The sequence below is a fragment of the Orycteropus afer genome, unplaced genomic scaffold (assembly GCF_000298275.1).
Source record: "Orycteropus afer afer isolate SDZICR_OR568_19922 unplaced genomic scaffold, OryAfe1.0 scaffold00110, whole genome shotgun sequence".
Lineage (NCBI taxonomy): Eukaryota > Metazoa > Chordata > Mammalia > Tubulidentata > Orycteropodidae > Orycteropus > Orycteropus afer.
The window spans coordinates 4885243-4908996 of NW_006921697.1; the positions used below are offsets into that span (position 1 = coordinate 4885243).

General features: G+C 46.9%; 1 protein-coding gene across 1 annotated transcript in view; it reads right to left on the reverse strand.

The window, feature by feature from the left end:
* Positions 1-23754, reverse strand: part of CSF1R (colony stimulating factor 1 receptor) — a 41522-nt gene that overhangs the window by 6638 nt on the left and 11130 nt on the right. Inside the window, exons 6-14 of the mRNA XM_042781347.1 lie at positions 18124-18307; positions 14226-14341; positions 13928-14048; positions 13596-13783; positions 9807-9922; positions 1872-1998; positions 1637-1741; positions 1031-1141; positions 149-311 (exon numbers count right to left, since the gene is read on the reverse strand). Of these exons, the coding sequence (XP_042637281.1) occupies positions 149-311; positions 1031-1141; positions 1637-1741; positions 1872-1998; positions 9807-9922; positions 13596-13783; positions 13928-14048; positions 14226-14341; positions 18124-18307 (1231 nt within the window). The remainder of the gene's footprint in view (positions 1-148; positions 312-1030; positions 1142-1636; positions 1742-1871; positions 1999-9806; positions 9923-13595; positions 13784-13927; positions 14049-14225; positions 14342-18123; positions 18308-23754) is intronic.

A 23754-nucleotide genomic window follows, 5' to 3' on the forward strand; every position in this document is an offset into this window, starting at 1 on the left:
GGAAATAAATAGAAATGTTGAGTTGTCAATATAACCTGGGGTGGCTACAAACAAGAGTATGAGTGCCATGCCCCACCCAAACCTGAGCTAGCTTTGGAGACAGACCCACTTACTCCACCTCCCAGTCCTGCCCTCTTCCAGGCAATACCTGCGGACGTATTTCTTCTCCAGGTGGATGTTCTTGTAGCCAGTGATCCCGTCAGGGTCCTGGCCAGGACTCGAGCTGGGTCCCAGCATGGCCTCGGCTTTCTGTCGCAGAAAGTTGAGCAGGTCTCCATAGCAACAGTATTCAGTGATGACCAAGACAGGGCCTAGAGCAGCCAAAAAGGTGGGGTAGGGGTGGAGTGTGAGTGCACCACCTGTCCCCACTCCGCAACCACGCCATGTGCACAAGAACACAAGGCTGGCGGTAATGAGGCATCCTGGACTGGGACTCAGGAGACCTGTGGTCTAATCCTGGCTCTCTGTTAGCAGGTTTCTCTACTCCCTTTGCCTCAGTCACCCCATCTATCTAAAGCAGAACTTCACAATTTGTTTTAGCCAAAGAATTCCTTTCAAAGGAAATCTATGGTGGTGTGATACAGGCCAAATAAAAGCAAAGCTGTTGCAGGTGAAGAAGATGGGGTGGGTTTGGAGACCCAACAAGACCTGGGGCACCTCAACTGGAGGTGAGTGAGCGTCCAAACATCTTTTGGTGGGGGCTTCTTGAAAGCAGATTGGGAGGATTTACTCCAGACCCACGGAATCAGACTCTTGGTGGCAGAGCCCAGGAATCTGTACTTTCATCTCCCTGTGCAGGCGATTTTGATGCTGATGTCTGAGAACCACTGGTTAGAGCTCCACAGAACTGTCTGTCCCCAAAAGTAGCTTCTGACTACTTGGGGAGTCTAGCCTAAGAATTTAAGGGAAGTTAAGGCAGGGTACTTGGAGGAGATGGGAAGGGTAAGATGGAATGAGATGGCCCTGGGGTTCTCATACACTCTAAGAGGACCAAGGCCATGGGCCTCTTATTCCTGCCAAGGCCTCTCACCTCCATGTGTGCAAGCTCCCAGAAGGTTAACGATGTTCTCGTGCTGACCCAGGTGACTCATGATCTTCAGTTCTGACATGAGGGCCTCCTTCTCATCTGCATGAGCTGTGGCTGAGTGATAAGACCACAAATCCCACGAATGAGGAGCGGGAAAATCACAGAGAGCCACAAAGAGAGATAGCAGACCTAAATGCAGAGACTGGAGGGAGGAAGCAGGGGAGACCCAGAAGGATTCAGAGGCCAAAAAGGGGAGAAGGAATGGACACACGTTTGGGAGTTAGAGAGAGGGGCCTGTGTCACCTTGAGGTATCAAGATGCCAAGTGTGGCCAGGCCATGGCCCTAAGTGGCCTGTGTGTGCCTCGTCCTCTTTGGGGCTCAGCCAGAACCCCCTCCACATCGAAAGGTTGACCCAGGCCTCCTCAGAGCCAAGAGTCAGGGGAGCCTGGAGCTCATGAGAGAAGCCAAGAGTCCTCACCTCCAACCCTGGGTTCTGTCCCCCAGGCTCTGGACAGGCAGAAAATTGGGGTGATGCCTCTTACAATGACAAGTCATGCCCACCTTCCACCCTCTCCCCAATACTTCCCAAGCTCCTTCCCCTGACTCACATTTCAGCATCTTCACAGCCACCTTCAGGACAGCATCTTCCTTGCCCAGACCAAAGGCCGTGGCCTCTACCACCTTCCCAAAGGCACCAGCTCCAAGTGTCTTACCTACCAAATACACAGGCTCCATAGGTCCCTGGGCACCAAAGGGCCTTCTCTCTAAGAGCCCACAGGCTCCCTGCACCCCCCTCCCTGGCCCTGTGACAGGGAGTACATAGATGATGTGATGCCATCTCACCAAACTGCAAGTTGTTTCGGGGAAACTCCCACTTCTCATTGTAGGGCAGCTGGATGGGGTCAATGAAGGTATAACTGTTGCCTTCATAGCTCTCAATGATCTTCCAGCGCACCTGGTACTTGGGCTTCTGTGGGGGTAGAGGTAGGGGGAGGTAGGAAGGCACATGTCAGCCAGATCTGCCTAGAGGATCCGGGGTCTCATCCCCTGAAAACAGGGTATGTGGGCAGTCCCATGGCACTGGGCTGAAGGCTAGGGGTAGCCTGATATGGTGAAAGGCATCAAGTCATCTCATGAACACTTCACTGAGGGTCTAGTCCCATCTCTGACTCTGCCTTACCATGTGACCTTCCCTTCTCTGAGCTTCAGTTTCCCTACCTGTGTATTGATGGCATTGTGCCAGATAACCTCTGAGGGGCCTGACATTTCTGAGCCAGGAGAGAGGGTGGAATTTGAGGTCTATCCATCCATCTAAACATCTTTCCATCCTTCCTCCCATCCCTTCATTCACTGAGCACTTGTGTCAGGCATTGTTGATTCAAAGTTGAAGACAAAGTACATCCCTCATAAAGTTTGCATTCTAATAGGTGAGACAGGCATTAACCTCAAATGAATACATATATAGGGATTTTTCAAATAGTGCTGTGAAGAAAATTAAGCAGAGTAATGGGATAGAAGGTCCCAGAGTGGCACAAATGATTTACACCTGGCTATTAACCATATGGTTGATAGTTTGAATCTACCCAGTGGCACTGTGGAGGAAAGAAAGACCTGGAGCTCTGCTTCCATAAGATTAAATAATAAATACAATAGAGCTAACAAGGGGCAGAATTATAATACCTTCTTAGCCACAGCCAACCACCCTGAGGGAGTGAGTAGTTGGACCTGTGGGCTTGGGACTATGGTCACAGGGGACATTAAGCTTAATTGACATAACATACTACACAAAATTATTGTTCTACAGCCTCCTTTGGTAAACAGAGACTGGGGTCTTAAAAGCTTGCAAGCAGCCATCTAGATGCAACAAAGGGTCTCTCCTCATCCAGAGCAAAGAAGAATGAAGAAAAGCAAAGATGCATGGGCACAGTTAGTCCAAGGGACTAGCGGAGCATGCAGACCTCAGCCTATATGACAATGAGACCAGAAGAACTAGATGGTGCCCGGCTACCACTGTCAACCACTCAAAGGGGATCAGTGCAGGAGATCCTGGATAGAATGGGAGAATGATGTGGAACAAAACTCAAAAATCATAAAAAAAAAAAAAAAAAAGAGAGACCAGGTTTACTGGTCTGATAGAATCTGGTGAGACCCCTTAGACTATAGCCCCTAGTTACCCTTCAGGTCTGAAATTGAACTCACTCCCATGACTTCCAGCCAAACAATAGACAGGCATATAGGGTGAACATTTATATCAGGTAGATATACTCCTTAGAGCAATCAATCATGGGAGAAGAGAAGGGCAATATTTGTACAGGGAGATAGCTCAGGGAGCAGGAATGCGTATTACAGATGGACACAGGAAAGAGGTAACTATAGGGAGGAAGTGGGAAGAGAGCTGTTACATTGTGGGGAATTGCAGTCAATGTCATGAGAGAAAACATGTATGAACTGCTGTATGGAAACTAAATTTGCTCTGTAAACTTCCACCCCAATTACAATAAAAATTTTTAAAAAAAGAAGAAGAAAAGATTAAATCAAAAGCCAGACCTGTAGCCTGGTGACCCCAGGTATTACAGAACTGCTCTATAGAGTTTTCTTGGATGTAATCTTAACAGAAGCAGATTTCCAGGCCTTTCTTCCACAGTACTGCTGGGTGGGTTCAAACTGCCAGCCTTAGGTTGCTAGTTGAGTGCAAACAAGTTGCACCATCCAGGGACCTCTCCATAACATTCCAAAAACCAAACCAAACTCACTGCCATTGAGTCCATTTAGACTTCTAATGACCCCCACTGGGTGTCCACAGCTGTAAATCTTCATGAAAGCAGACTACCTCATTTTTCTTCTGTGGAGCGGCTGGTGGGTTTGAACTGCCGACCCTCTGGTTAGTAGCCAAATGCCTTAAGCAGTACACTGTTGAAGGGCTAGGGAAACCATCTTGCTGAGAAATTCCAGAAGTATAACAAATGAACAGCTATGATGAGGGTAGACATTAACCATGATGGCTAATTTTTTAATCTTTCTTTTCCCTATCCCTCCTTCTGTGTCAATAGATTAGTCACTCTAGGCTGTTTTCTCTGCTTACACATCCCTTTGAGCATGTGATGTAAACCCACTGCCCATTTTTAGCTGGTAACTGCGGTTTATGGAGCAGGATGCCCTGAGAAAAGAGACACCAAGCAACCAAGATAAGGAAAAAACAGGGACATCCCCAGCCAAGAGGCCTGAGTGTCCTGACTCCCACACTTTTCCCCTCTCTAGAGTTAATCTTCCCGGACAAGTACAAAGAGTTTACAAAACAATTCTGACTAAGGCAGGCTCTACATCACTGACCACTGTGACAAAAAGTTCACAGGAAGAGGTGACTCATCCTGATAACAAGACGATGACATTGTCAGCATTCTTCAAGCCCCCCACCCCTGAACCAAATTCTCTTTAAAAACCCTAACTTTTTCTCAGCTCAGGAAGACAGACTTTTCAGAGAAACAATGCTCTCTGTCTCCTTGGGTATCGATACTTAATAATTCTTTTGCTTTCCTGCTTCAACTTACTGTGATAATTGGCCCTATGTGATAGGTGATAAGGACTTTGTGGTTCCAGCAGCACCACAAAGGCTCCTTCTGCGTAAGGTTACAGCCGCTGAAAACCCTGTGGACAGTTCTACTTGACACACACGGGGTCGCCATGAATTGGATTCAATCAACTCAGAGACTTTTTTTTTTTTTGAGAGAGAAACTGATGGGGTGAGTACAATTTAGGATAAGTCAGGGAAGGCCTCTGTGGAAGTGAGTGACCTTTGAGTTGAGACCTGAACGAGGAGGAGGAGCCAGCCACATAGTAATCAGGAGGGAGAATTTTCCAAGCACCATGAACAGCAAATGTGAAGGTAGGCAGATCCTGGCAAGTTGGAGGGACAGGAAGGTGGCCAGTATGGCCTGAGAGATGGGGTAGAACGTGGATGGGCAGGAGGGGCTTGACGGCCATGATGTGTGTAGATTCTATTCTAGCTGCAGTGAGAAGCCCTTGAGGGTCTAGAGTAACATGATGTAACTTTATGTATTGAAACTAGTGAGGGAGAGAGAAAGGGAGACTATCCCACTGGACAATAAGCATTTGGAGGATGCTTATTGGACCTTTGGAAAGACTGGAATTCCTTGTCAGGTTTTACGTGTAGCCAGCAAGGCAGGGCCCAGATCTGGGAAGCAGAGGGCCTGTCTCTCTCTTTTGCCACTCCAGTCGGTGTCAGCTGCATAGGGGACATTCTGCCAGCAGTGCCCATGAGAAGTGCTGATGGAAGATTGAGTTTAGGGGGAAAGTGGAAGCTTGGATGGGGCAGTGAAGGACACTGAGGCCTTGAGTCAGCAGATCAACTTGTTTTCTGGTCAGGCCTTGAGGGCAGAGCCCAGCTGGCTTATGCTTGGAGCTGGGCTCCTCCCTGGGCACCCCCAGCTCCAGGGAAGCTAAAGGTGTATGAATGGATGTTGGGGTGGTGAGGTGGCTTGAGGCTGCAAGCCTTATGCTGATTAGAAGCAAAGACTCCAGAGGGTAGTTTGGGAGAGAAAACTACAGTTAGACATAAGGAAGAACTTCCAAGTTCTCATTAGAAGGGAAACCTGCAGGTAAATTTAAGAACATCTGTTATGTCTTAGGAGCATAGTCTGTAATAGGATCTAAAAAAGAACTTCAGAGTCTCAAGGACTCCAGCCCTTGGAGGGTTGGAAAGGTGGGTGCCTTTCCAACCTGAGAGACAGAGCATGAAAAGGGGGCATCTTTGACCTCTGCTGGCCACTTCCATCTCTAGGAGCCTCTGGCTGAGGTTGTTTTCTCTCCTTACCACTTCTCCTTTCTCTGTAACCTCTGCAGCTGGGCCTGAGTCAGCCCCTTCCCACCTCCATCCGGGCAGGGGATGTTGGGAAGGAGAATCAAAGGAGGAAGAGGTTGTTTGTCTGGAATCTCAGTTCTCAAGATCCTAGACTCCTGTACCTGGAGGAGGACTGAGCCCTCGCCCTCCTGTCTCCGGTCTCCCCACCTCCCTTCCTCTGCTGTGCTTGTCCACCACCAGGGCTGGATGCTTAGTCCCCAGACTGGCCTGGGCTATCTCTGGAAAGGGCTCCTGCAGGCTGAGTTCATGTGTGGCTCCCAGGGCTTCTACCCAGGAGGGCACCCCCTCCCCAGGAGAACCATTAGAGAGAGGTCTAGATGGGGTGCCCCAAGCCAGATTAAATAATGTAGTAGTAAACATAAGGATAGCAGCTCTATGAGCACTTCCTGTGAGCAGGGCACTTGCTAGACACTCAACATATGTCATCTCCTATACTCCTCACAATAGGACTAGCTCCATTCCCTCCTACTCCCCCTGCAGGGACTGAGGTGGAATGTAGTCATCAAAGACCCCCTTCCCACCTGGGCCTTCTGGTTCTAGGTGGGTAGGAGTTCTCTGTAGTGGGAAGGTGGAGACTTGAACAACTCCCACTAGAGGTTTCAGGGGACCACCACCCTGTCCATCTCCAATGCTCTCCTACCCTCAGAACTCAGCTCTAGCCCCAGAATCTCGGCCTCTCAAGTGATCCTCCATCCCTTTCCCCGTTCCCCTGTCTTCTCCGTGCCCCTCCTCCCAGCCTGCTGACTCCTGCCCTTTTCTCTTCCTCCTTGGCTCCCCTTGTGGTCTCCCTGGGGGCCAGAAATGCGATGACTCAGCCCTGAGGCAGAAATAACCCTCCCATGTCCAGGGAGTACAAGGCCTAGAGCACCCTCCATCCAGGCCTGGGCAGTGAGGACTGGCCAGGCCGAGTCTCCAGTAAAGGGCCAAGGCTCAGAACCCTATGGGGCAAAGCAAGAGGATTGAATGGCAGGCACTGTGGCAGGGGAATGGCCATCTTGACCCTTCAAGGTCTTGTCCCATGGCATATTCTCCTTCTCTGGCCTGGAGGTGGCTCAGAAGCAGTTGGATTTACAGGTAGGAAATGAGGAGGTGATTGGAAATTTTTGTTCCAAAAATGTTCCCATGGAGAGAAGGGAAGGTATCTGTAAAGCATGACCAAGGGGAGCTGTTCAGACCAGGGAAGAAAGAGCCCAGGGGGGCCCGGCTATTCTCTGGAATCTCTGCTCTGTGGCTGGGCCATTTTCAGCTCCATATAAGGAAGAACTTTCCAATAGTCAGAGCTACTCAAAGAAGGAACAGGTGGCCACAATGAGCGAGGTCCAGTCTCTGGAGGTGGGTGAACACTTTGAGTCTGTGGTCAAGGAGATGCCCAACCTCAGAGATCCCTTTAATACCAAGATGTATGAGCTAACTTTTGTTCGTCAGCCCACTTCCTTTCTGGGATGGGGGTGTGCAGCATCCGCTACTGAGTACTGTCTGTTTCCAGCACCATGCTAAGTCCTCTACACATGTTTTGTCATTGAATCATCATAACAGCCTGGTGGGGTGACTGCCATTAAAACCTCATTTTACAGATGGAGAAACAGAGTCTTATAGATGCCAATTTTCCCAAGATCACTTAGCCTGAAACTGGCAGAAGCAGAATTTGGACCTGGATCTATCTAACTCCCAACCCCTGGCTCTTAAGCTACACCACCAGTAGCCTCTTAAAATGTCAGAGGAGGATGAGCTGTTAAGGTTCACCCATTTCCATTGTACACATGGGCAAACTGAAGCCCAGAGAGGACAGTGACTCAACAAGGTCACATGGCAAAACAGTGTCAGAGCTGGAAGTCCTGACTTGGGTTCTGTTTTCTTGGGGGATATGCTTGGAGCTGTCTCTTCCTGCTGGTTGCTGGCATAAGTGTAGAGAGCCCAACCCCATGGAGCCTTCACAGTATTGCCCACAATTCTACTCCAAATCCTCTTCCCCCAGTAAAACCCCCTAGGCAGGTGTGGGGAATAAAGGGCAGCAAAGGACCCTACAATGTGGGTTACAAAAAAAAAACAAACCCAAACTCACTGCCATCGAGTCAATTCTGACTCATACTAACCCTCATTGGGTTTCCAAGGCTATAAATCTTTACAGAAGTAGATCACATCATCTTCCTCCCTCAGAGCAGCTTGTTGGTTTGAACTGCCAACCTTCTGGTTAGCAGCCACACTAATCCCTTACCCACTATGCCACCAGAGCTCTTTCACAATGTGGGTTATTCACCCTGAAATAACATCACTTCTTGTTCAAACCTATGGATGGCCCTGGACTTATAGAATGTGGTCCCACCCATCGTACTCCCAACCTGGCCCTATCTCCTTCTGCCTCCTTTTCCAGACACTAACATTTCTGGAACTTTCCCGGGTCTTGCCCTTGCCTGCCCCTTTGTACACATGGCCTTCTCCCCCAAAGATACCCTTTCCCAATGCCTCACTTCCCCTCCTGCATACCTTCCATCCTTCAAGGAAACCCCACCAATGTTCTCTTCTCTGTCCAGTATCCCTAGTCCTACTTTTGTCTTGACCTCCCACAGCCCTCTAAGCCTGGCCTTTCTCAGCAGCTGATGCCACTGGCCCTTAACTGTGATTGAGACCTTGGGTACTGAGTGGGAGGCAGTTCCCACAATACCCCTCACTCCTCTGGGCAGGTTCTTCAACCTTACTGAGTCTCAGTCTCCTAATTGTAAAATGTGGACTATTGTAGCCCCAGCCTCTGGGTAGCTGTGAGGGTACAATGAGATGATTCATAGGGAAGACGTTTCACATAATGGCAAAAAGTATGGCTTTGGAGTCAGTCCCTCAGGGTTGGACCTAGAGTTAGTTATACAACTTCTGGGGACCTCAACTTCCTACCCTGTCAAATGGGGTTAATAACACTGTCTATATCACATGCTTGTTGAGGCCACTACATGAGATGATGTAGGTGACAAATGCTGTAAAAATACCCCTAAATATGTTATCACTTATTGAGCCCTCAAAACAGCAGACTGCACATCAAATGTGCAATAAATGGCAGCTTTGATTAATAATATTAACTAATTCTACCTCCTCCACTAGATTACTCACTACTGGAGATGAGACACAGGCCTGGCCCTGTGATGTCCTACCTGTGTGTGCAGCCCCACCTGGTCTGCACTGGGTGCCTGGGAGCCCTCTGGGACAGAACCCCATGTTTTCCCTCTCCCATTCCTCTCCTCATAACATCTCTTTCTCTGTAATCTGTGCCCTCACTCACATAGTTTTTGATGAGTGACTGTTCCCTCCACTGGACAGTAAACCCCTCAGTGGCCATTGTGTTTTGAATTACCATAAAAATAAAACCCGAACTCACTGCCATCAAGTCAATTCGATTTGACTCATAGTGACCTCTCCTTGGGTTTCTGAGATGGTATCTCTATGGAAGTAGATTGCCCAATCTTCCTTCCGAGGAGTGGGTGGTGGGTTTGTACCTCCAGCCTTCTGGTTAGCAGTCAAGTGTGTTAGGCACTATACCACCAGAGCTCCCTGGCATGCAACAGGCACTCAAAAAAAACCAAACTCACTGCCATTGAGTCAATTCCAATTCATAGTGACCCCCTTTGGGTTTCCAAGGTGGTAAATCTTTCCAGAAGTAGATCACCCTATCTTCCTTCCACAGAGTGGCTGGTGGGTTTGAGCCACCGACCTTCTGGTTAACAGTCAAATGCCTTAGGCTCTGCACCACCAGAGTTCCTTACAATAGGTGGTTACTGGAGAGCTATTGGCTGAATGGCTGGTTGATAGAGTGAGAGTCAGTGGGTCTGCACATCATGGTGGTGCCATCCTGGATTTGGTTCACAGGGTGCAGGCCCATCCCCACTTCAGCCCATTCAGGCCATCTGGCTCACCTGTTTGTACTTGTACAGAAGCAGCAATAGTAGCAGGAGCAGCAAGGCCATGATGGACATGCAGGCGACCAGCACTGGCGTGAAGAGGGGCTCCTCAAGGGGCTGTCTACTGTTTTCTAGAAGGGACAGAGCAGAGCAGTGAGCAGGCAAGGAGACCTCTACCCCCTCTCCCCACATTGAGATCAGGTCGGTGCACTGCCCGGAATGCAGTAGGTGCTCAGTAACACTTGTTGACTGAATGAATTTGTCCTGTTACCAGGAAGCGCCTTGAGCCTCTCCCGCAGACCCTCCCCAGACATTGGCAGGGAGGACTGGCCTTCCACCTCTCTCATCTCCAACCCCAAACAGCTCTGCCTCCTGTGGCTGAGGTAATGCAGTCCCACCTCTGCCAGTACAAGGAACCCCTCTGCAGCAGCTTGTCCCTGTGAGAGAGGGATGCCCAGGGGGTGGGCACTCCTCACCTCCTACAACTCTGGGCAGCTTGGTCAGAAAGCCTCCTAGAAGGTGGACTGACAACTGCCTTCCCAGTGTTTTCCCTGCAGCTTCCTCATGTGCCCTATGGGACCACATGGCCCTTCACGGATCTAAAAGTGGGGTTCATGACCCTTGGGTCTCCTCTTCCTTGGATCATATCCTTAGCTCTCTAGACGTAGTGTAAAAGACACAATTTTCATCCCCTTACCCAGGTCAAAGGAGCTCTGGTAGCATAGTGCCTAAGGCACTTGACTGCTAATCAAAAGGTTGGTGGTTCAAACCTGCCAGCAGCTCCATAGAAGGAAGATGGGGCAATCTACTTCCATAAAGATTTACTGCCTTGGAAACCCAATAGGGGCTGCTCTGAGTCAGAATCGACTCGGTGACAGTGGGTTTGGGTTTTTTGGTTTACCCAGGTCAAGAAGGAGTTAAGTACTCAGCTGCGAAGAGAAAAGTCAGCAGTTAGAACCCACCAGCTGCTTCTCGGAAGAAAAGACCTGGTAATCTGCTCTCGTAAATCACAATTACAACATAAGAAGCCCTATGGGGAAGTTCTACTTTGTTCTATAGGGTCACTATGAGTTAGCACTGACACACAAAACCAGGTCAAAAGCTTGGGTCAGAGGTCACATCTCACCGCTGCCATTTAGGAGTATTATGGATTGAATTGTGTCCCTCTAAAGCATATTTTGGAACCCTAACCTCCATATCTGTGGATGTGACCCCACTAGGGAGTAGGATTTTCTTTGTTATGTTAATGAGGCCTTATCAGTGTAGGGTGTGTTATTTATTTATTCATTATGATTTGGGCAAAAATTTACAGAGTAAATTCACTTTCCATACAGCAGTGCACATACACTTTGTCTCATGACATTGACTACAATTCACCGCAATACAGCAGCTCGCCTCCCACTTCCTCCCCACAGTCACCTGTTCCCTGTGTCTATCCCTTCATGCACTCCTGCCCTCTGAGCTGTCTCCCTGCGCATAAACAGCCCTTCTTTCTCCCATGATTGTTCTCTCCAAAGAGTGTATCTACCTCAGGTAAATGTTCAACTCCTATGCCTGTCTTTTGCTTGGCTGGAAGCCACAGGTGTGTGTTCAATTACAGACCTGAAAGGCAGCTAGGGGCCATAGTTTCAGTGGTTCCACCAGGCTCTATCAGATCAGCAAATCTGGTCCCCCTTTTTTTTCCCAAATGATTTTGAGTTTTGTTCCACATTGTTCTCCCTCTCTATCCAGGATCTCCTACATAGATCCCCTTCCAAGTGGTTGACAGTAGTAGCCGGGCACCATCTAGTTCTTCTGGTCTCATAGTCATATAGGCTGCAGATCGCATGGTGTACCAGTCACTAGGACTAATTGTTTCCATGAATTTTGGTTTTCTTCATTCTTCTTTGCTCTGGACGAGGAGAGACCCATTGTTGCATCTAGATGGCAGCTTGCAAGCTTTTAAGATCCCAGTCGCTACTTGCCAAAGTAGGAGGTGGAACAATGTTTTGTGTAGTAGGTCATGCCAATTGAGCTTGATGTCCCCTGAGACTACAGTCCCGAGCTCACAGGTTCAACTACTCGGTCCCTCTGGGTAGCTGGCTGTGACCAAGAAGTGACTACAATTTTGTCCCTTGTCAGCTCTACTATTGTTGTTGTTGTTGTTGTTATATGCCGTGGAGTCGTCCCCGACTCATAGCGACCCCTCCTTGGGTTTCCGAGGCAGTATCACTATGGAAGTAGGATTGCCCAACCTTCCTTCCGAGGAGTGGCTGGTGGGTTTGAACCGCCAGCCGTCTGGTTAGCAGGCAAGTGTCTTAGCCACTATGCTACCAGAGCTCCCATACACCTGGGAATTCAGATCATACAAATACATTTATAGGACCATTGTCTGCCAACCCTATATATGGTCTTGGGTACACTCCCTGCTTCATAGACACACCTAATAGTTCAGCCTGTCCACTGTAGGGTGTGTTTTAAACCTACTCATTTTTGAGATATAAAGAGAGCAGGTTAGACACAGAGAAGTAAGCAAAGAGGGGAGGATGCATGCCACATGGAGATCACCTGGGAATCAAGGAGGCTGAGTCTATGGAAACTGAAAGGGATCTTCCTCCAGAGCCAACAGTGAGAGGGCCTCCCTGGAGCTGGTGCCTGGATTTGGATGTCTACTCCCTTAAACCATGAGAAAATAAATTTACGCTCTTTAAAACTACCCACTTGTGGTATTTCTGTTACAGCAGCAGTAGGAATATATGGCAGGGGGTGTTTGACATTGAGTCTGTGACTTCTTCATAAGCTTCAGGCTTCCCAAAATGGAAAGGAAAATTAGATTTCTTTCCTAGGGCTGTGAGAGCTAATTGAGAGAATGCATAATGCCTGGCCCTGTGCAAGCATCAGTGGAAGGCTGGCTTTATTATTCTAACACAGTCAGAAGCAGCGAGACTGGAAGCAGCCACAGCCAGAGGGGGGCAGGGTCGGGCCCTGGCCATAGGCACTCCAAGACCAGCAGCTAGGGTCCATGAGTGATCACATCCGAGCTAGGCTGAGGCCAGTGATCTTCTCCATCCTCTGTGGGCCCAGAGAGCCTCACTGAGGTCTGGCACCTAGTGGATGCTGAAAAGTGGTTATTAAAAGACCTGAAGGTGCTGCAGTTCTCTGCAGCTGTGACCTCTCAGAATCAGAGAACTAACCCATCTGGAAGCTTTCTGTAAATCAGTAAAAGGCACCCCTTCCTCTGGGCAGACACAGCCTGGCCAGCAGCCCATGTGACCTCGTAAGTAGTGACCCTGAATGAATGGGACTGTGCCTCAGGGCAGGAGGGGCATGGGGAGATGGAGGGCATCTCCAAGGGCTGGCCCTGGATGGGAGGTGGGGCCCGGGTTTACTTGCTCATTGCCCATATCCCTGATAAGACGTCAAGCTCTATGGAGACACAGGATCCCTGCCTTGAGCAAGTGCCTGGTGCACAGTGGAGGCCAAGTATACATTTTGAAGGATTTAATGAAGGTGCAGGAAATATGAGTGGAGGTATATAAGTTAAACTGCACTTGCTTCAGGCTTCCTTCTCTCTGAACCTGTGTCTGCTCCCTTCTGCTGGTCTCCCCCACAGTACAGCCCACAAGATTCTAGATGTCCCCATCTCACTGCCTCAGGAGACCTGATGGGCAAGAGGTGCCTGAAATTGGGCTCAGAGAGGTGGAATTCAGCATTGCTAGGATCTGCTCCAACTGGACTTCTGGCCCTGGCTCCACCTGGGGGTAGGGGCAGTTTACTGGGCCCCCTCCCACCCTAGCATGGAGAAGATCAGGAGGAGAGACTCACCAACAGAGATGGGCCAGAAGGAGTGGGAGGCATTCCCTGCCCAGTTCTGGGCCCTGCACTCATAGGTGGTGTTGTGTCCCAGGGCTCCAATGGTCAGCAGGCTCCGGATAGTCACCTTGTGGAAGGGTTCCTGGCTCAGAACCTCAGGGTATGGATCCTCTAACACCAGTTCCTGAGCCCCATTACACCTGGAACAGGCAAAATGTGGCTCAGAGTTGTGGCATGTCCAACACTGAGGGCAGGACTCCTAGAGTGCCCCTCCCACGGATGGGGGGCCCAGCCCTGCTCCAGCCTCTCAGGACAGGTGGGGAAGGTGGGCCAAGCTCACTTACCTATCAGTGTGGCCCTGGCACTGCAGCCATGTCACGTTGGGCTGTGGGTACCCAGTGACATCACAGAGCAGAGCATCAGAGCCATTGATGAGGGTCCATGTCACCTTTACCTCTGGAGGGTCTGAGGAGGAAAAAAAAGACAGAAGAGGAAGGGTCAGACCAGAGGGCCCAAGTCTCACTCCACTGTCCCCCACTGAGCCTTCTCATCCCAGCCCCTCCTATACCCTCTCCCCTAGTGAAGCCCATTTCTCTAGGTGGCCCCAAGAATCCATGCCCCCAGCTCCATCCCATCACTCACATCGAATGGTCAGCTCGAAGGTCAGAGATTTCCAGCCTCCCACATTTCTGGCCAGAAAGGAATAGTGACCAGCTTCAGAGGGTTTCAGGCGAGGCAGGGAGAGGGTGGAGGTGTACCTGCAGGATTGGAACAGGTGGTCTCAGATGAGTCCCAGCCCCAGCATGGCCCCTACCAGGGATTAAGGCTTAGACAATAACAGGAAGGGGTTTGTTTTATTTTTGATTACAAGTTCTGGGCATCCAAGCTGAGAGTGCCTTGAGGCCTGGGGAAACCACTAACCCTATTTCCTTAATTGGTTTTCTTATCTGTAAAGTGGTTTTGTCCTGAGGTTTAACAGAGGTGACTTCTGTAAATTACTGACACTGTGAGGTACCTCACAGGCACCCGCTGACTATACCTACTTTTACCACCATCACTGGACTATCTTTGCACAAGAGCAACAATCTCTGCTGAAAATGTCAGCTGCCATTCCTCATATGCCAATCTGCCGAAAGGGACTGTGAGTGGAACGAGAGACAGTATGTATGTCCCTGGGTTACAGGCTTTGGGGCTAGAGAGACTGAGGTTCAAGTCCTGGTGCTGCCATTTTTTAGCTGTGTGTTCTCAGGCATGTACTTAACCTCTCTGATCCTCTGCTTCCTTTTCTGAGGGCAATACTGATGGTAACTAATTCCCAAAGTTGATCTGAGGATTACAGAGATATGTAATTAGAGTGCTCGATACAGAGCTTGACTCATTGCATGCACTCAATTTAATGGTACTCTTTATTACTGAAAAAGGATCCCTGGTGGCTCAGTTCGAACCCTCCATCTGTTCCACAGGAGAAAGATGTGGCAGTCTGGTTCCATAAAGATTACAGCCTTGGAAATTCTTTGAGGGGCAGTCCTACTCTGTCCTATATGGTCACTATGAGTTGCAATTGACTCAATGGCGACAGGTTTTTGTTTTTTTTTAATTGAAAAGGCCTAGGAGGAAATGCCAACAGAGTTACTTTTGGCTTATTGAGATAGATTATTCTTATTTGATTCTTTTCTTAATATCTATTTTATAATTTGTCCATCATGAATATGTATTGTTTTGGTAATGAATAGCTTTGAAAAATAATTCATAGCAAATGAAACATATATCCACACAGAAACTTGTAAATGAATGCTTATAGCAGCATTATTTATAACTGCTAAAGATGGAAACAACCCAATTGTTCACTAACAGACGAATGGATAAACACAATGAAATATGTACACAAAATGGGATATTATTCAGACACGAAACAGAATGAAGTACTGATACGTGCTACCATGTGGACGAGCCTTGAAAACATCATAGTAAGTGAAAGAAGCCAGTCATAAAAGACCACATGTATGAGTTCATTTATATGAAAAGTCCAGAATAGGGAAATCTATGGAGACAAAAGTAGATTAGTGGTTGGTTAGGGGTAGGAGATGGGGGAGTCAAAGGATGGAAGAACAATAGCTAATGAGTATGGGGTTTCTTTTTGAGGTGATGAAAATGTTACAAAATTGACTGTGGTGATGGTTATACATATCTATGATTATACTAAAAGGCATGGAATTATAAACTTTAAATGGTTGAGTTGGGTAATATGTGAATTCTATCTCAATGAAAAAACCACAAAAACTGGAGCATTGCTGTTGAGTCACCTCTGACTCACAGAGCTCTCATGTGTTCAGAGTACAACTGCCTCCCCAGGGCTTCCTTGGCTGTAATCATTACAGAAACAGACCGTCAGAACTTTGTTTCATGGCACTGCTGGGTGGATTCAAACAGCCCGCTTTCTTACTAGTGGCTGAGAGTAAGCCATTGATGCCACCCAAGGATCTATATATCTCAATAAGACCTTTTAAGATAAATAAATTATAGCACAATACCACCTCTTGCTTGGAAAATACCTGCAGCTACAGCTAGACTAAAATCTCCAGTATTCAAAGGGCAAACTCATTGAGCTGGGCCTTGGGAGTACAGCACTCCTACACATGCCAATTCTTAAGATCATTCAATGTAAATAACATTTACTCGTTAAATGGAAAGTAATTTAACTTTTTTTTTTTTTTTTGATGATACAAAGTCACCATTACAAACACAATCTTATAATAAAGGTAAATTTGGTGATGGTCACAGTGGCTGAGGCCCAGGCTCTTCTGTCCCTTCACTGCTGGCCCCAGACTGCTGTGTTTGTTCAGGGTATCTCCACGTTTCTTTTCTTACAGTCTCTTTGTTGTTTGGACCCCTTCAGCTTATCTATCTACATACCAGTCCCTTCCCAAGGGACACAGATTCAGAACTTCTACTCTAGACTAGAGGAAGATAGAAAGCCTGGCCAGAAAAGACCAGAAAGGAAGATGAGGAGCAGGCAATAGCCCTGTTGGTTCTGTCAGTGGACAAGAAAGAGTCCAGGAATCTACGAGGTTTGGGCTTCGTGTACTAAAGAACTCCAGAGAATTTTGTGGATTATCTAGCCCAGGGATGGCAAAAAGATCTCCTCTCATAAGCCAACTGTGATGGAAATACGGCCTGAGGGACTGTGTTGAGAAGGACTCTGAGGCTGCATTTAGACTCCACAGGAGAGTCCAAAACTGGATTAGAGCTTTTCATGCTAATTGTGCTCCCACAAACATGGTGAGAGTTCTATAAACACATAGAATTTTCTGGAAGAAGTCCAACCCCACGGATAACAAGCACAAGAAGGGCAAGGATTCTCTGTATGCCAGGGAGAGTGACGTTGTCAGGAAACAGAGTGGCTATGGGGGCAGACTAAGCTGATTTTCTGGAAGAAGGCTAAAACTACAAAGAAGGTTGTATTGAGCTCGAATGCATTGAGCCCAACTGTAGATCTAAAGAGCGCTAGCTATTAAGAGATAAAAGTATTTGAAACTGGGAGAGATAAGAAGAGAAAGCACCAAGTTCTAAGCTTCCTCTGCTTTCATATGAAGACACTAAAAGTTTATGGCTGTGTTCATTTGAAAAACACGGATCAGGAAGAAAATGGATGAGAGGTGTGTGCCATGAGTACGGGAGGGGAAGCTGTGGTGTGCAACCTGACTGAGCTGTACCTTCTTCCAATCAAAAAATGGAAAGAAATGATTGCTTTAACACCTGTTATCAGTGTTCCCCTTAAGGAAGGAATGTTCTTATTTAAGGAGGAAATGTTCTTATTTAGAAAATGACCACTAATAAACACTAGGCCGCTTTGGGTGGTAGAGGTAAGTCCTTGAGGACACGGTCCAAAAGGGAACAGGAAAAATGGATCTCTAATATGTTGTATGTGTGGAATAGACAGGATTCTGGGGTGGAGACATGTGAGCAGAAAGGAGAGGATGAGGAGTCAGGTTGCATATTCTGAGAGGAGTTTTGAGGCTCTAGAGAAGAGCAGCCAATGAGAAATTCTCAGGGTGGTTGAACACAGTTCTTTAAAGAATTTAGAAGTATTTGCTCTTATGCAATGTTAACACCATCTAGCCACTAAACCTATGTATGTGGTGGATATCCCATGCAAATTATTTTTAGGAACATGCATATGAGTGGAAATCATGGGGTGAGGGTCTGTTTTCTGCATCTAGGTTTACCATGGAAGGGGAGAAAAAATGAGATTGAGGGTTCCTGATTGATTATGAGAATGTATACCCCCAAGAAATGGTGGGATTTTGAGGTGGCCATTAGATTTCCCAAGGATGTGGGACAGGAGGATAAGCCAGTTTAATCCAAATCTCCAACACAGGGTGGCTGATATTGAGGTTATACATAGTCAGGGAAAGTGAGACAGAGAAAGGGAAGGAATTGCCCAAGGATACACAGCAAGGTTGAGGCATGATCCAAGTGTCTTGAACCTGCCTGAAGGATTCCCCAACTGGCTGTGAAGATGGCAGCTGATAGGTGGTACCTGTATGTGTTGTTGGTGGTGGCAAAATTGAGCTTGGACTGGTCAGAGAAGGGTCCCAAGTAGGTCCAGTTAAAGCCTTGCAGGCCCGGGTACGCCTCCACATTTACTGTGAGGTTGAGCCTCTCACCCAGGCTCACTTCCTGGAAAAGGTTCTGCTCAGAAGTCAAGTTCAAGTAGGCACTCTCTGAAATGCAGAACATAAGGAGTTCTGGTGTTATGAGAAGACATCTCATTTGGTTATTTGGTTGTCCACCCATTGGTCCATTTTTTCGGCTGTACCCTACCTGAACACCTACTATGTGCCAGGCACACAGTCCCCACCATAACCACAACTTGTTTCTGACTTCTCTGTCCCACCACCTACCTCAGCAGCCCAAGTCTCAAAATTATGTCCTCACTAAGTCCCATCCCCCATTGATGTGGGCAAATTCCTATCCCCTTTTGAGCCTCCGTCTCCTCTTTGTATAATGGAGAGATTGACTCTATCTGTGGTACTAATTTTTGAAAAACTTATAGCAGAAAAAAAAAAAAATGTTTTTTCACATGTCCTCAGCCATTTCCCTTTCTTCTGGTAAGAGTTCAGTCAGTCAGGGTATTTGTCCCCTCTGGACCCAGGGATACTCCACTGCAAAATTTTTGTTGGAACTATGGGAAAAGAGAAGCACTCACTACACTGGGGTTGCTAGTTGGTGCTACTAGAGGTCTTGGTGCCACAAGGGGAAAGCCTGCTTGAGGACTAGGCTGAAAAGAAAAAGGTATTTCTGAGAGTTGGGAGCAATAGATTCTTTAAATAATGATAATTTATTTTTGTTTGGGTGAAAGTTTATAGAGCAAATTAGTTTCCCATTCAACAATTTATACACATTGATTTCATGACATCAGTTGCAATCCCCTCAATATAACAGTGCTCTTTCCACTTCCTCCCTGGGTTCCCTATTTCCATTTGCCTATATTTCCTGCCCCTCCCTGCCTTTTGAGCTTTGTTTTTTGGACAAATACTTCCCTTTTGGTCTCATATGGTTGATTATTCTGAGGATAATTTTCCTCACATGTATTATTTTTCACTTTATAAGCCTATTATTTGGCTGAAAGGTGATCTCTGGGAATGGGTTCAGTTCCAGGTTTTAAGGGTGTCTGTGGAAGTTAAATTTGTATGTCAACTTGGCTGGGCCTGATTGAGTGGCTAGGCAGCTGGTGGTAGTTATTCTCCATGATGAGACTGGCAATCAACTCCATGGTGGGATCAACCAAAAGCAGCTGGGTAGCTGCCATTGGGATGTGGTCTGCTTCCTGTATATAAGGAGAAGCCTTGGGAATGGTCTCTAGCCTATGGCATGCTTGGACCTTGCATGTAGCCGTGTCGTTGCTCAGCAGCCTGCTATGCTCTGTCAACCTTGGGACTTACAATGGACTTACATGGCCTGCCGTGTGGTTTGGTAACATCAGGGCTGTGCCATTTTATTTGTTGACCTTAGGCTTGTTAGCCTCAGCAGCCAGTAGCTGCCTGAGTGAAGAGATGTCTCTAGCTTCAGTGGGCTGGGAACAAGAGGCAGAGCTGAAGCCCAAGGTTGAGGGGCTTTCACACACCCCCTAGAGCTTGCCACTTTGAACTTGGACTTAAAACTTCCAAATTGTAAGAGAATAAACTCCTGTTTGTTAAGGTCATCCCATTTGTGGTATATATTCTTGTCAGAGCAGCACTAGGTAACCAGAACAGTGTCTAAGGGACATATTCTTGGCAGTTCCACCAGTCTCTATTAGACCAGTAAGTCTGGTCTTTTTTTATGATTTTGAATTTTGTTCTACATTTTTCTTCTACTCTGTCCAGGGCCTTCTATTGTGATCCCTATTAAAGCTGTCAGAAGTGGTAGCTGGGCACCATCTAGTTCCTCTTGTTTCAGTCTTGTGGAGGCTATGGTGGAGCAATAGATTCTTGTTTATATTGTTGGAACATCTAGATCCAACTGTACCTAAAGCTGGTATCCATAGACTTTTTAGCTACATGGCCAATAAATTCCTTCTTTTGATTAGGCAGTTTGAGTTGATTTCTGTTATCTGTACCAGAAAGAATCCTGACTAGCTTGTTCTAATGAAATCTAGCATACATTAGAATCAAGTTTCTCTGGTTGAATTTCAGGCAACAGAGATGTGGCAAGAAACTCCACTCAGTCTTTGCATTGCTGTCATGGAAGCTGCTAAGAGGTCGCCTCAAAACCCCAGGACTTTGCAAAAAGTCCTGGACCAAGCAAAGAAGAATGAAGAAAACCAAAGACGTGTGGAAGCAATTAGTCCAAGTGATTGGTACACTGTGCAATCCTCAGCCTATTTGACTCTGAGACCAGAACTAGATGGTGCCCGGCTTCCACTGTCAACCACTTGGAGGGAGATGTATGTAGGAGATCTTGGATGGAGTGGGAGAGTGATGTGGAACAAAACTCAAAATCATGAGAAAAAAGAGAAAAAGGGACTAGGTTTGCTGGTCTGATAGAGCCTGGTAGAACCTCTGAGACTATGGCCCCTAACTACCCTTCAGGTCTGGAATTGAACCCACTCTTGTGGCTTCCAGCCAAACAAAAGACAGGCATATGAGCTGAACATTTACCTGAGGTAGATACACTCCTTGGAGAGATCAATCATGGGAGAATAGAAGGGCTGCGTCTGTACAGGGAGACAGCTCAGGGAGCATGAGTTCAGGGAGGGAAGGACAGAGGGAAGAGGTAACTATGGGGAGGAAGTGGGAGAGGAGCTGTTGCATTGTGGGAAATTGCAGTCAATGTCATGAGACAGTGTATGTGAGCTCCTGTATGGAAAGTGCATATGCTCTGTAAACTTTCCCCCAAATCACACTTAACATTTTTTTTTTAAATTTTTTTAAAAAAAGCTTTTCATCTTACTCAATTCTAAAGATCTAAAATTTACTCTTCTACATTGTTGCATGCCTTCCCAAAAGCCCTCCATGACTCCCCTTCACCTTCACTCCTCAGCTTCAAGTCATTCCTGTCAAGGAATGATATCAACCAGACATTTCCCTCCTTCCGACACACACAAACCACACACACACTCTCAGTCACTCAGTTACTCAATGCTCCACCCTTTTGGGTCTCCTTACATCCCCTAAACATACCATGGTCATTCCAACCATGGAGATTTTGCTCAAACCATTTCCTCTACCAGCAAGCCCATCTTCTACCTCTCTTTGATTTAGATCCTCCTCATCCTTCAAGGAGAATGGCCAGACTTTGTCTCACCTACTTTGGTTCATGTGGTCAGAAGGGACCAGTCACTGGAGAAGGATATTGTGCTAAGTGGAGGTCAGAGAAAAAGGGGAAGACTTTCAATGAGATAGATTGACACAGTGGCTGCAATGATAGCCTCAAGCATAGCAAGGATTGTGACCAGGCAGTGTTTCCTTCTGTTGTACATGCGCATTCTGTTTGATGACATTGACTGCAATTCCCCACAATGTAACAGCTCTCTTCCCACTTACTCCCTCCTTGTAGTTACTTCTTCCCTGTGTCCTTCTTTCTCATGCACTCTTGGCTTCCTGAGCTGTCTCCCTGTGCAAATACTGCTCTTCTGTTCTCCCATGATTAATTATTCTAAGGAGTGTATCTACCTGATGTAAATGTTCACCCTATATGTCTGTTTATTGTTTACTGGAAGACATGGGAGTGAGTTCAATTCCAGACCTGAAGGGTAACTAGGGACCATAGTCTAGGAGGTCTCATCAGGCTTTATCAGACCTGTAAAACTGGTCTTTTTTTTATGAGTTTGAGTTTTGTTCTACATTGTTCTCCCACTCTCTCCAGGATCTGCTGCACTGATCCCTTTCCAAGTGGTTGACAGTGGTAGCTGGGCACCATCTAGTTCTTCTAGTCTCATGGTCATATAGGCTGAGGTTCTCATGGTCCACTAGTCCCTTGGACTAATTCTTTCCATACAACTTTGGTTTTCTTCACTCTTTGCTGTGCACAAGGAGAGACCCATTGTTGCATATAGATGGCTGTTTGCAAGCTTTTAAGACCCTAGTCACTACTCACCAAAGTAGGATGTAGAACAATGTTTCAGTGTAGTATGTTATGCTAATTGAGCTTGATGTTCCCTGCAACCATGGCCGAACTACTATCTCCCTCAGGGTGATTGGCGATGGCTTAGAAGTTATCATAACTTTGCCCCTTGTTAGTTCTATTATATATATGGAAATTCCTACAGCACATACAAATACGTACATAGAAATATCATCTGCCAACTTTATATATGGTCATGGGTATTTTCCCTTTTGTCTAGACATACCTGATCATATAGTCTGTCTGCCCATCTTTTTACCCATAGATTAACATTTGTTATCACTGCTAATGCAGTATTTTATATGTAAAAGAGTTTATGTTTGTTGTCTGTACTTCTTGTGCACCCATCTGTGTTTTCCTTTTCCTTAGTGTTATTGTGTTGGTTACTTGCTTTTGGTATATTGCCCTTCCCTTCACCCAAATCAATAATTGTCTCTAACAATCTAGCAGTGTTTCTTCCCCTCTCCTCCCATTCGTTCTGTTGTATGTAGTGTTGCTATGAGTCAGAATCCACTCAATCTCTTCCAACAACAGCAACAACAACATACTTCAAGATTCAACCCACTGCAGTGAGTCTCCACTTACTGCTCCAGGCCACAGGGAGCTCTCCTTTCTCTGGATTCCTGTTTCCTACCCAGACTGCACACTCATTAGACACCACACCTACACTATTTCACTCATCTGGTTCAATTCTCTCTTCAGGTAGCTATTTTCTCTCTCTAAATAGTTTGTGAGCTTTTAGGGCAATGTTTTTGTTTTCTCTTTCTCTTTGCTAGCCATCCGTGCACTCACCCACACATCTACCCATCCATCCATCCAATTCCAGACTCTAACCATGTACCACCACTTCCATTACTACCTTGGTTGAGGCACCATCACCTCTAGCCTGGACAGCAGCAGCAGCCTTCTAACATGTCTGCCTGGTTCTACCCTTTCCTCCCAGCAGCCTATCCTCAACACAGCACCAGAGAGCCCTGTTAAATCTTGTTACATCCCAAGTCATATCATGTCACCTCTCTGCTCAAAACCCTCCAATGGCTCCACTTTCCCTAAAGGAAAAACTGAAGTCCTTACATTGGCCTGCCACCATCCCCCCTTTACTTCTCTGATCTCATCTTATATCACTCTTTCTCCCCCTCACTCCATTCCAGCCACACTGGCCAGCTTGCTCCTTGACCACAGCAAGAATTGTCCTATCTTAAGACTTTTGCCATTTCCTCTGCCTGGCACTCTCTTCCCCAAGTTATCTGTGTGGTTTGCTCCTTTACCTCCTCCAAGTCTATGCAAATGTCAGCTTCTCTGTGAGCTCTTCCTTGATGACTACCCTATTTTAAACTGCAAGCCCTATGTAATTTACTTATTTATTTTGCTCACTGCTTGTTTTTCCCCTAGGAGAACATAAGCTACATGAGGGCAGGGATTTTTGTATCTGTTTCATTGGTGATTGTATCCTCAGCATCGAGGACAGTGTCTGGCAAAAAGTATGAATGAATGCAAGCACTTAGTGAGTGACTACCATATGCCTGTCCGTTGTTGTTGTTATGTGCCATTGAGTCAGATCCGA